Raw genomic sequence first — 12,100 nt, 5'->3', positions numbered from 1 at the left:
GGAAATACACCCTTTCCTTGCCACACTGCCACAATATATATATATATATATATATATATATATATATATATATATATATATATATATGTGGTAGGCCTCAGGGGTAGGGGTAGTACAGTCAGGGTATTGCTTTGGTATATCAGGGGTTAAGGTTAACCCTATAGTTCGTGACGCCAGGCTGAGGGCTAGTATGCTGAAGTAATTCTCCGGCCTATCGTCGCCCTTCCCAGTAACGATAGGTGCATGCATAAAGTGACTGAAGGTGAACTTGAACTTGGATAAACTTTACTTAAAGGCTTGCGGTACATCCAATGAACAGTAACAGTCTCTTAAATACAGTCTCTATACACTTCAGTGACTGGCAGTTGTTGCGGACCTTGACTTGTTTTATAAGTCTCTGAATTTAGGGTTAATTGCGAAGATCCGTCCGGATTTAGGGGATAGATAAGGTCCGGTGATCTTGCAGAGTGCTTAGGGATTGATACACTCACGGTTTAGTAATGATCAGCCGTTGCCACAAGGCTCAGGCCTAAACTCACTGATGACAGCAGCGCAGATCCTTCTCTCATGAAAGCCCGGGAACAAGAACGCGAGCTATGGCCGCCACTTCTTTATATGGGCAGGGGCAGGGCCGTTTTAATTGGTCCGAATATCTGTCACTCACTGTTACAAGGAATTGTGGGTGCAATACGTCACAGGGACCTCCAAAGGTCCTTAAACTAAAAAACATAGAGTTTACCTGATCACATGACCCGCAGGTCCTGCTATGCTCCGTACAGGTAATTAACCACTTATATACATTTTTACAATTATCTATAGAAATCCTGAGTAAGCTGTTAGTTTAATGACTAGATCTAGATGAGAGGTGACAAGGGGTGGACTAAATAAGAAGGACCCCAACGTCCTAGGGACTCTGGCTATGGGGACCTATATACAGGTACCGTAGAGGATGCGGTACCGGGACACCACATATATATATATATATATATATATATATATATATATATATATATGTGAGCGAGCCAGCTAGAAAAGCCCACCAGTTGATAGTCAGGGCATGCTGGGTTTTGTAGTTATCGACTGGATGGTCTGGGATTTTGTTTGTTCCTGTGTTATGTTTTTATTTATCCTGCAACCTGTCTAACAAAGCTGGTGATGAGCCAAACTTTCACAAAGAGCTGCTGTTTCCCTGCTGAATGAAGTAGAAATGTCTCCTGTCGCTGTGTCAAGGACGAACCCAGAGCTATCCCCAGGGTGAAATCCTGACTATATATATATATATATATATATATATATATATATATATATATATATATATATACACACACACACACACACACAGAACATGCAGATTTGTGGAATGTCTGTCCATGTTTTCCAGCCTAATTTGGAGTATACTGCAGCTGATAAGTACTGGAAGGATTAAGATTATTTTTTATAGAAGAAATTTACAAATCTGTTCAACTTTCTGGAACCAGCTGATTTGAAAAAAGAAAAAAAAATGTTCCACGCTTTAATACAAAATTTGAAAAATGACTGTTAAATGTTTGGTAGATTCTTCAACAAAAGGTGATGTTACTAATTATCTGTCCGACAGTAATGGACATGCTTACAAAGGATCTGTGCATGTTTTGGTGGAAACATTGCTGGCTTGTTTGTTTCGACTGACTCTTTTATGTTTGTGTGCCCTCCCTCCAATTACAATCCCCAAAGTATCTTGTTTCTAGGTGGGAGGTAACTTATCTCCCTCCCACACATTATCCACCCTATCCAATGCAGCACAGCTAGGCTCCTTGTCATATGTGCCATGCTTGAAACTACAATTCTCTACAGCCGTGTTGAGAATGATCTCCCTCACTCCCACCCAGTGGTCGTTCAACCCATTGAAGCACAGACACTCTCCCTTTCAACACCTGACTAGTGATGTAATGTCTCATGCAGCACTGCAACCTGGGAAAAGCCAGAGACAACACTCATTTTGTATGCTGCTAAAAATGAACATACAGGGCAAAGATCACATAAGAATTGCGAGACCAGACACCAAACACAGGTACAGACACTATATTTGGAACTTTACTAACTTAACAGCCCCTGTAGCACAGTAAAATAACAATAAATCCTAGAATACCCCTTTAAGGTCATGTTCTCACACCGTAAAAAAAATAATAACTGTGTTTTAGCTATATATGGCTGCAAATATGATTTTACAGTGTGCCTGTTATTCCCTTTATGACCTTTTGTTTAAAAAAAAAAAAAAAGATTCCCTTGAAAATTCAAAGCAATGTCATCCTACAAAGAAGCCCAAGCAGGGCGACATTGTAGAATGTTTAGCAAACGTTGTAATATTTTGTGTGTGAGTTAGTTCATTTTTTGTGTGTGTTTTTTTTGTGTGACTGCGCCAAATTTATTACATGGTCGCAGGGCATGTGATACATTTTGTGGAGGATACGCATTTTCTGAAATTTCACTCTTCACATACAGCAAAAAACTACACTAGGTCTTGGCTGGTGTAGAATTGCGCCTTATTGTGGGGTTTTGCAACTTTTTTTGGGCAAAATTTGCAGTTGATAAATTCATTACCACTGCACAAGACTAACCCTTAACATCTGGTCTGTAAGCTCTTCTTTAAAAAAAAGGTGTAAATCGAAAAGGCGCAAAAAATAGCCTGAGGCGCATGCCCTAAATAGAGACAAATCTACACACATAAACAGCTCTAAAGACAATGATAAATGCCCCCAAATATCACGTACCGCAACGCCTCTCTTTTCAAGTTCTTTGTAAACAGCTTTGATGGGCACAGAAAATGCCAGGGAGAGCTGACATCCCCTGTCTTCAAAGTGAGAGGGCGTGATTATTTTTGCATAAGGTTTCTTGGGTTCAGCCATGTTTTCACTGTAATAATGTTTAATTAAATATTCCAAATAGCCAGTCAGGAGAATGGACTTTTTCCGTAAAGCCTTCATGCTGGTTTGATTGAAAACCTGGGAAGAAAAAAAAAAAATTCAACATTTAAAATGTAAATGTAGAAACAGAACAATCACTTAGAAAAGCTTTATTTACTGCAAATAATAAAGTAATAGAAGATTACAAAGTGCGGCCATGTAAAATACAGCTGCCCAGGTAGAAGGAGAAATACATGTTTATGATGATGATGATGATAATAATATTAATAATAACAATAATATGTAATAATAACAATTACTATAAATGTAGCAAAGCCAACTTTGTATTTTAATGGATTGTAACAATATGTGTTCTATTAGGTCAGAAATTATTATCAAGGTTAATTAAAAAAAAAAAAAAAAAAAAATATATATATATATATATATATATAACTGCAGCTACGTGACAAACTCAGTACTGTTGCATCTGTAAGGTTATCAAAAAATTAAAGTGATGAAGTGGAGCTACATTTGTCATTCAAGTCACTGGGTTAGTATTTTCCAACCAGGATGCCTCCCGAATAGAGAAATTAGTTGCATGCTTTTCTCTGGTGGGATTTTGGCCAATTCATTCACACGAACAGTCTTCATATCTTGAATGTTCTGTGGGCTGCTTCTATGAATCATGATCCTGAGTACCTTACACAGAGTTTAAATAATATTTAAGACAGGTGATTGGCTGGGCCATTCTAGCAGCTCTTTCTTTCTTCAAAACCATTTAAGAGCTTCCTTGGCTGTGTTTGGGATCATTGTCTTGCCGAAATGCCCGCCCTCATTTCATTTTCATTAGAGATGAGCACATTTTAGAAAAAATTGTTTTGGCCAATATGCCGAATTTTCCCCAAACTTGTTTCAGACTGAATTTATTTGTGGCAAATCACTATTAAAAACGACCATATGGTTATAGAATGACACAGTGTGGATGTGGCGGCAGCATGAGGAGAACATATAGTGGCTGAATGACACAGCCTGGAGTTGGCGGCAGCATGAGGAGACCATATAGTGGCTTAATGACAAAGCCTGGAGTTGGCGGCAGCATGATGAGAACATATAGTGACTGAATGACACAGCCTGGAGGTGGAAGCAGCATGAGGAGAACATTATGGCAGTATGAAACAGCTTGGAGCTGGCATCAGCATGAGGAGAGCCAATGGTGGCAGAATGAGACAGCCTGGAGGTGGCATCAGCATGATGAGAACATATGGTGGCAAAATGAGACAGCCTGAAGGTGGAGGCAGCATTAGGAGTCCTGAAAGTGACTCGCTGACAGAGTGGGGCAATGGGTGGCAATACCAGTACCCAGTGACAAAGGTGGGTGAAAAAAGGAGAACTTGGCAATTGAGTGGCATCAGGCGGGTGGCAGGATCAGAATAGTAGCTTAGGCATGTAGGCAGAAGAAAACGGTCTCTCTTGTAAAAGTGTTAGTGTGCCCAAGTAAGGATTGAGGATATGCATTACGTAAAGCGTAACTTTTAATAATTTGCTAAGGATAAAATATATGGACCCAAATTTTTTTTTTTATATAAAACAAAAGGAAAGGTGTAAAAAACACCATGTGCCACCTACACCACCAAGTATTGATGTGATGCAAAGACCTTTAAAAGATGGAAGGGAACAACGTATAGTCCATTGTAACGGGTGGGGGTAAAAATCTCCTGTAAGGCCTTTCTCTCGCATTATTAATTCCCGTCTTGGCAAGTGTTACTCACCCTAAAAAGGGCAGCCCCACACAGGAACCTCTACCTATTTCCACCTACAAACACTGCCTTTTTCCAGGGTTTTCAGGTGGAAATAGGGATTGGTTCCTGTGTGGGGCCACCCTTTTTAACACGAGTAACACGCTCCTTGAAAAGGTGGAAGAGAACAACGTATTGTCTATTGTAGCAGGTGGGGGTAAAAACTTCCCCTACTCTTGCCCTATTAATTCTCTTCTTGGTAAGTGTTACTCACCCTAAAAAGGGCGGCCTCACACAGTAAACTCTCTCTATTTTCACCTAAAAACCCTGGGAAATGGCAGTGTTTGTAGTGGGAAATAGGGAGAGGTTCCTGTGTGGGGCTGCCCTTTTTAGGGAGAGTAACACTTGCCAAGAAGGGAATTAATAATGCGAGAGTAGGGCCTTACAGGGGAATTTTTTACCTCCACTGGTTACAATGGACCATACATTATTCCCTTTCACCTTTTAGAGGTCTTTGCATCACATCAGTACTTGGTGGTGTAGGTGGCACATTGTGTTTCCTTTTGTTTGATTTCAAAACTATTTTGGGTACATATATTTTATTTTTATACTAAGAATATTATTAAAAGTTACGTTTTACATAATGCATATCCTCAATACTTACTTGTGGTCTGATGCGGAGGAATGTCTGTAACTGGGAGCAGCACCTTAAACATGTTTAGCACTATCCATATTTATGAAGTGTTGGTGTGGAACCATGGTCAATCTACACTTATGCATCAGGCATCGGTGGGTGGAAATCTTTGCTGATCTATGCCTGATTCATCTTCACAAAGAGTTGGAGTTGATAATGTCTGAGGAGGATTATGACAAAGTGGTTATAAAAGAGACTTCGTTGGACGATAGCTGTGACTGGGCGGTCAACATACAGGGTTATAGTCTATTCAGGAAGGATCAGACAAAATGGAATAGGGGAGGAGTTTGTCTTTATGTAAAGTCCAGTCTGAAGCCCGCACTGCGGGAGGATATTTGGGAGGGAAACGATAATGTGGAGTCATTATGGGTAGAATTATTTGAAGATAAAAAAAATAAATTCTGATAGGGGTTTGTTATAAGCCACCAAACATAATGAAAGAGGCAGACGATCAATTACTGAAGGAAATAAACAAGGCAGCAAATCAGAATGAGGTGATAATAATGGGGGACTTTAACTATCCTGATATAAACTGGGAGACTGAGACCTGCGAATCTCGTAAAGGAAACAGGTTTCTGATTATAGCTAAAGACAATTATCTGTCCCAAATGGTGCAGGGCCCGACAAGAGGGGGTACCCTACTGGACTTAATATTAACCAATAGACCTGACAGAGTAACTAATGTGCAGGTAGAAGGACACCTACGAAATAGTGATCAGAATATAATACATTATAACTTGTTCTTCAATAAGGGAATCTCTCGAGGGGCCACAAAATCAATGAACTTTAGGAAGGCAAAGTTTGATCAACTCAGAGAAGCCCTTAACAATATAAATTGGGATAATGTCCTCAAAAACAAGAATACTGACACTAAATGGGAGACTTTTAAGAATATGAGAAAATGAAAATGTTAAGGGGGCAATAAATGACAAAAATAAAGCATTTAAACTACTAAAACAGGACAGCAGTGAAGAAGCATTAAGAAGCTATAGAGAAAAATGTAAATTATGTAAAAAACAGATAAAAGTTGCAAAAAAAGAAACAGAAATAATCATTGCCAAAGAGATTAAAACTAACCCCAAAATGTTATTTAACTATATAAATAGCAAAAAGGTCAAAATGAAAGTGTTGGCCCTTTAAAAAATTATGGGGAAGAAATTATATGCGGGGATCAGGAAAAAGCAAATATATTAAACAAATTCTTCTCCACTGTATTCACCAAGGAAAATGAAATTCTGGGTAAAATACAGCGAGATAAGGTAAACACCTCAGTACAGGTCACCTGTCTAACGCAGGAAGAAGTACAGTGCCGCCTACAAAAAAAAAATCAAAGTAGACAAATCACAAGGTCCAGATGGCATTCACCCCCGTTTTCTAATGGAATTAAGCAATGTAATAGACAGACCCCTATTTTTAATATTCATGGACTCTATAGTAACAGGGAAGGTTCCCCAGGAATGATGCATGGCAAATGTGGTGCAAATATTCAAAAAGGGGTCAAAAGGTGACCCGGGAATTATAGAATTATAGAACTGTTAGTTTAACCTCTGTTGTATGTAAATTGTTTGATGGTTTGATGGTTGATGGTAGAGGGGTTGAATAGTAAAGTAGCAATCTTTGCAGATGATACTAAACTCTGTAAAGTGGTCAACACAATAGAGGACAGTGCACTGTTACAAATGGATCTGGATAGGGTGGAGGTTTGGGCTGGGAAGTGGCAGATTAGGTTCAACACTGATAAATGTAAGGTAATGCACATGGGGTGGAAAAATCCGGGATGGGATTATGTATTAAATGGGAGAACACTTGGGATGACTGATGTGGAAAAGGACTTGGGAGTCTTAGTTAACAGTAAATTAAGCTGTAGTGACCGGTTTTGGGCAGCTGCTGCCAAGACAAATAAAATTATGGGGTGCATCAAAAGGGGTAAAGATGCCCACGACAAGGAAATATAAATATAGTGGAGCTGGAGAGGGTTCCATGATGGGCAACTAGGGTAATACGGGGAATGGGAGGACTACAGTACCCATAAAGGTTATCAGAATTAGGGTTATTTAGTTAAAAAATAATAAAAGAAGGCTTAGGGGTGACCTAATATCTATGTATAAATATATCAGGGGGCCATACAGAGATCTCTCCCATGATCTATTCATACCCAGGATTGTATTCATAACAAGGGGGCATCCTCTTCGTCTTGTGGAAAGAAGGTTTCGACACCAGCACAGAGGGGAGTTCTTTACTGTAAGAGCAGTGAGACTGTGGAATTCTCTGCCAGAGGAGGTGGTCATGGTGAACTCTGTAAAAGAGTTCGAAATGGGTCTGGATGCATTTTTGGAGAATAATAACATCGCTGGTTATGTATATTAGATTTAAAGGGACAGAACAATGATCCATGGATTTATTCTGACTGCCATATTTGGAGTCAGGAAGGAATTTTTACATCTAGTATGAGTTTTTTTTTTGCCTTCCTCTGGATCAACTCAGTAGGGACTCAGTAGGGATATAGGTTGAACTTGGTGGACTTTTTCATCCTTATGAACTATATTACTATGTTACAAAGGTTAGTTTCTCCACATTTCTCATGTACAGGTGAGTTATCCTTGGGGTTACAATGGGCCCCACCCCACTAAATACCCACTCTGATGGCACATTACTGGCCGGGCAGGACAGTTTTTCCAGTGCAAACTCGGCTAGTTGCGGCCACAAATCAAGTTTTGCTGCCCAGAAGTCCAGCGGATCTTCAAAGTGTGTTGGCATGGTCATGTCAAGGTATGCCACCACCTGCTGGTTTAGGTCCTACTCCAGGTGTACCTACTGCTAATGAGTTGAACAATGGCGCAGATAGGCAATGGCCAACTGACTACGTAGGATGTCTCTGTAGTAGGTCAGTTTGTCCTCCCTCTCAGTGGATGTAAAAAAATGCCCCAATTTTGTGCCCGTAGCGAGAGTCCAATAAGGTGGAAAGCCAGAAGTCATCACACTGCCGAATGGTGACAATTCAGCGGTCACTATGCAAGCAAGTGAGCATGCATTGTGCCATTTGTGCAAGTGACTCGGAGGGACTCCCTGCCTCCAGATACACTGCATACTGCCACGGTGTGTCTGGGTCCTCTGTCTTAATTCTTCATAACCATCTAGCTCCTCTAGCTGCTCCTGCTCCTCCTCTCCTGTCAGATGACTAAAAAAAACATCCATCTCGCGAAACCTAAACTGTTCTCCACTGTGTTCAGCCCCCACAGGGCTCATGTGGCTGTGAGATGTATGCTCCACATCTCCAGTACCCTGACCAGCCATTGTTTCCAACACGTGTTATAGTAGATGAAGCAGTGGAATGATGATGTTCATCCTGTAATCCTGGCCACTGACTAATACTGTGGTTTCCTCCAAGGGCCTGAGCAAACGTCAGGTGTCATGTATGAGCTGCCACTGGTTGACATTGAAGTTACACAGGGGAGTACCCCTATCCACTTGGATCATCAATAAATTGGTGATTGCTTTTCTCTGTTTGTATAGTCGGTGCAACATATGGAGGGTGGAATCCCAACGTGTGGAAACGTCACAAATCAGACTATGCTGGGGGAGACCATACTGATGCTGCAGCTCAAGGAGGGTGTGCTCTGATGATGATGAAACCCCTTCTGCACCAGGCTCCCAAGTGCGATTGGCTTCATTATCATCGAGTTGTGTCTGCACATCACGGATATCATCCCCAGGTTCCTAAACAATGTCTGCTTCAGGGGCCGGAACTCTTTCAACACCACCTCCCACGCCACGCTCCTCATCACTACTTGCCTGCCTAGTGGAGGAAGTGGCGATGTCTCCACCACTTCTTGGCTGGGCAGTAGCTGCTGACTGTCCTCTAGTACATCGTCCTGACTAAATAGTGGAGCTAAACCCACAGCATAAGATACTTCTGTGGGGGAGGGAACAGCATAGGACAGAGGCAATGGGAGGACAGGGACTGCTCCCAGGCCATGCCAACTGAGGGTTGTGTCTGAGGAACCCACCGACTGTTGACTGGGGGTGTCAGATGTCACTTTTGAAGAAGTGGATGACCGTGTTAACCAATGGATGACGGCAGATGGGTTGCTGGTCGAGACACGACTACTAGCTGATACCGGGAGCTGGGCCTCTCGCTGTGACTCCTGCTGCAACCTGCGCCTGATGAATTTAGGCCTCTGCCACTCCTCTTTGCACGTCCTGGCACTTCTCTGCCTGACATGCTTAGAGCTTATATGAAGGAAGTACAATATGCTACACTACGCTTGAAACAGTATTTGTCTACAACACCAGGAGGTGTGTACTTTTGCCTGGCCTTTCACAGTATCTAGGCCCTTAATACTTTAAAGGGTACCTCTCATCAAATAAACTTTTGATATATTTTAGATTAATGAATGTTGAATAATTTTCCAATAGCATGTTAATGAAAAATATGCTTCTTTCTATTGTATTTTTCCCGATCGGTCCTGTCAGCAAGCATTTCTGACTCAGCTAGTAGTGTTTAGGACTCCAGCATGAGTCTGAAATGCTTGCTGCCAGGACTGGTAGGGAGACCCCTAGTGGTAATTTCTTCAAAGTGGAAAATTAAATAGAAAGAAGCATATTTTTAATGACATGCAATTGTAAAGTTATTCTGCATACATTAATCTATAATATATGAAAAGTTTTTTTGATGAGAGGTACCCTTTAACAGGAACACAATAGTACACCACTTAGATGTACATTGGTGGTATGCACTGATGAGGGGAGGACAATGCGCACCAGTATGCTTAACACAGTATTTGTCTTCAACACCAGCAGGTGTGGACTTTTGCCTGGCCTTTCAAAGTATCTAGAATTTTTCCTGATATTTGTAATAAATTCGGATTTGTCAGATTCGATTCGCTCATCCCTAATCTTCATCATCCTGGTAGATGGCGGCATATTTTTGTCAAGAATGTTTTGTAAGTTTGCCCATTCATCCTTTCTTTGATTATGTGAAGTTTGCCAGAACCATTTGTGAAAAGCTGCCCCACACAATGATGTTCCCACCTCCACTGTTGGTATTGTATAATTAGGGTGATGTGCAGGGTCCATTTCTCTTCCAAACATGGTGTGTATTATGGCAGCCATTCATTTCCATTTTTTCTCATATGACCACATTATATTTTCCAGTATTTCACCAGCTTTTCCAAATGTTGTGCAGCAAACTTTACACAAGCTTCTACATGCTTTTTAAATAACATGCCATGGCGGCAGAGTGCATTACTAACTGTTTTCTCTAAAACAACAGTACCGGCTAATTCCAGGTCTTTTTGAAGTTCTCCACAATTGTCCTTGACTCTCGGACAACTCTTCTGATTATTCTTTTTCTCCTCTGTCAGTAATCTTTTGAGGAGTACCTGGCTGAGGCAAATATATGGTGAAATGTTTGTCTTTCTACTTCTGAATTATGGCCCTAACAGTGCTCACTGGAACATTCAAAAGCTTAGAAATGCACTTGTAACCAACGCTAATGTTATGTTTTACAACAATTAGGTTGTGATGGTCTTGAGACAGCTCTTTGCTTTTACCCCTTAATGAGATGTATCTTGTGAAAGCTTGGCAATGAGACCTTTTTGATAGCCATCAGTGAGGACTGAATAATCTAATATTATTTTGCAATGACAAGGGGCTGGATTGCTTTTTAATAACTGATAGATTTCAGCTCTTGTCTTGGCTTTCCAAACCTTTTTTCAGCTTCCTTTCTTCATGTGTTCAATACTTTTTCCCTGTTTCATTTCACATTCTTACACATAACTTAAAGGGGTTATACACCATAAGGTGACTTTAGCTGCCAGACACTGTTGATTTCTTTTTGTGGAATGGCTATTTCTTGTTGGAGTTCCCTCCCTTTAACTACAAGTCCCAGGACCCCATGTTTGTAAGTGTGAAGTCACTTTTCTCCCTCCCACACATTAGTCACCTCACCCTTTGTAACAAACCTGGGACAATTCCCTGCAGCCCTGTGGAGATTGATCTCCTTCCTACCCAGTGGTCGCTCCACCCATTGAAGCTCCCTTTCATTACCTGAATAGGGATGCAATGTCTCACACTGCAACCTGGGAAAACCTGAGACAACACTTATTTTGAATGCTGTTAAAAATAAACATCAATGCAAAGAGCACATAAGAATTGTGAGACCACCATCAAGCACAGGTACAGACACTGTATTATACACTACACTAACACTACAGCCCCTGTAGCACAGTCAAATAAAAAAAATACTGGGATATCCCTTTAATTTCTGGGCTTATTTGTTTTTGGTTGGTTTCTTTATGTGTATGAATTATTTGAGTTGCTACCAATGTCTGGTGAAAATGTCAAAAGCACCTTTGTAAATTTAGTGAGAAAAAAGCAATGTGTCCAATACTTATTTTACCCGTTGTATGTTTGTATTCTGCGACTGTAAATAAAGCAATTTTCCATCAAACAGTCAATTCTAAATCTAAACATTTACACATGAAATAATCCCTGCACGTAAATCGACAATAACAACAGGATACAATGCACCTTAAACTCCCTTAAAAAAAGCAGGGCTACTGAGCCCGTCCTGAATTCTGGGAAATGTATTCCCGCAGCATTAAAGCGTTGTAGATCCATTTTCTTGATTGCACCGGGAGCTGGGACTTAGCTGGGAACGGTTAGATCCATTTTGCTAAGGTTCTACAGCGACAATTAGCATTCGGAAAGCCTAAGTCACTGTGCCAAAAAGGGTAAAATCAGCCATAAAAAGGAGAATCACTGAGCTTTCGACTCATTGCTGGAGA

General features: G+C 40.8%; 1 protein-coding gene across 9 annotated transcripts in view; it reads right to left on the bottom strand.

The window, feature by feature from the left end:
• The window catches only part of KYNU (kynureninase), a 186,731-nt gene that overhangs the window by 1,687 nt on the left and 172,944 nt on the right, over nucleotides 1–12,100 (bottom strand). For all 9 annotated transcript variants that reach the window (XM_056535590.1, XM_056535587.1, XM_056535589.1 and 6 more), the window contains one exon: nucleotides 2,751–2,981. In XM_056535590.1, the coding sequence (XP_056391565.1) occupies nucleotides 2,751–2,981 (231 nt within the window). The remainder of the gene's footprint in view (nucleotides 1–2,750; nucleotides 2,982–12,100) is intronic.

Source organism: Hyla sarda, chromosome 8, assembly GCF_029499605.1.
Source record: "Hyla sarda isolate aHylSar1 chromosome 8, aHylSar1.hap1, whole genome shotgun sequence".
Classification (NCBI taxonomy): Eukaryota; Metazoa; Chordata; class Amphibia; order Anura; family Hylidae; genus Hyla; species Hyla sarda.
The sequence above is the reverse complement of the archived record's forward strand: the minus strand, read 5'-3'. Positions and strand labels throughout refer to the sequence as shown.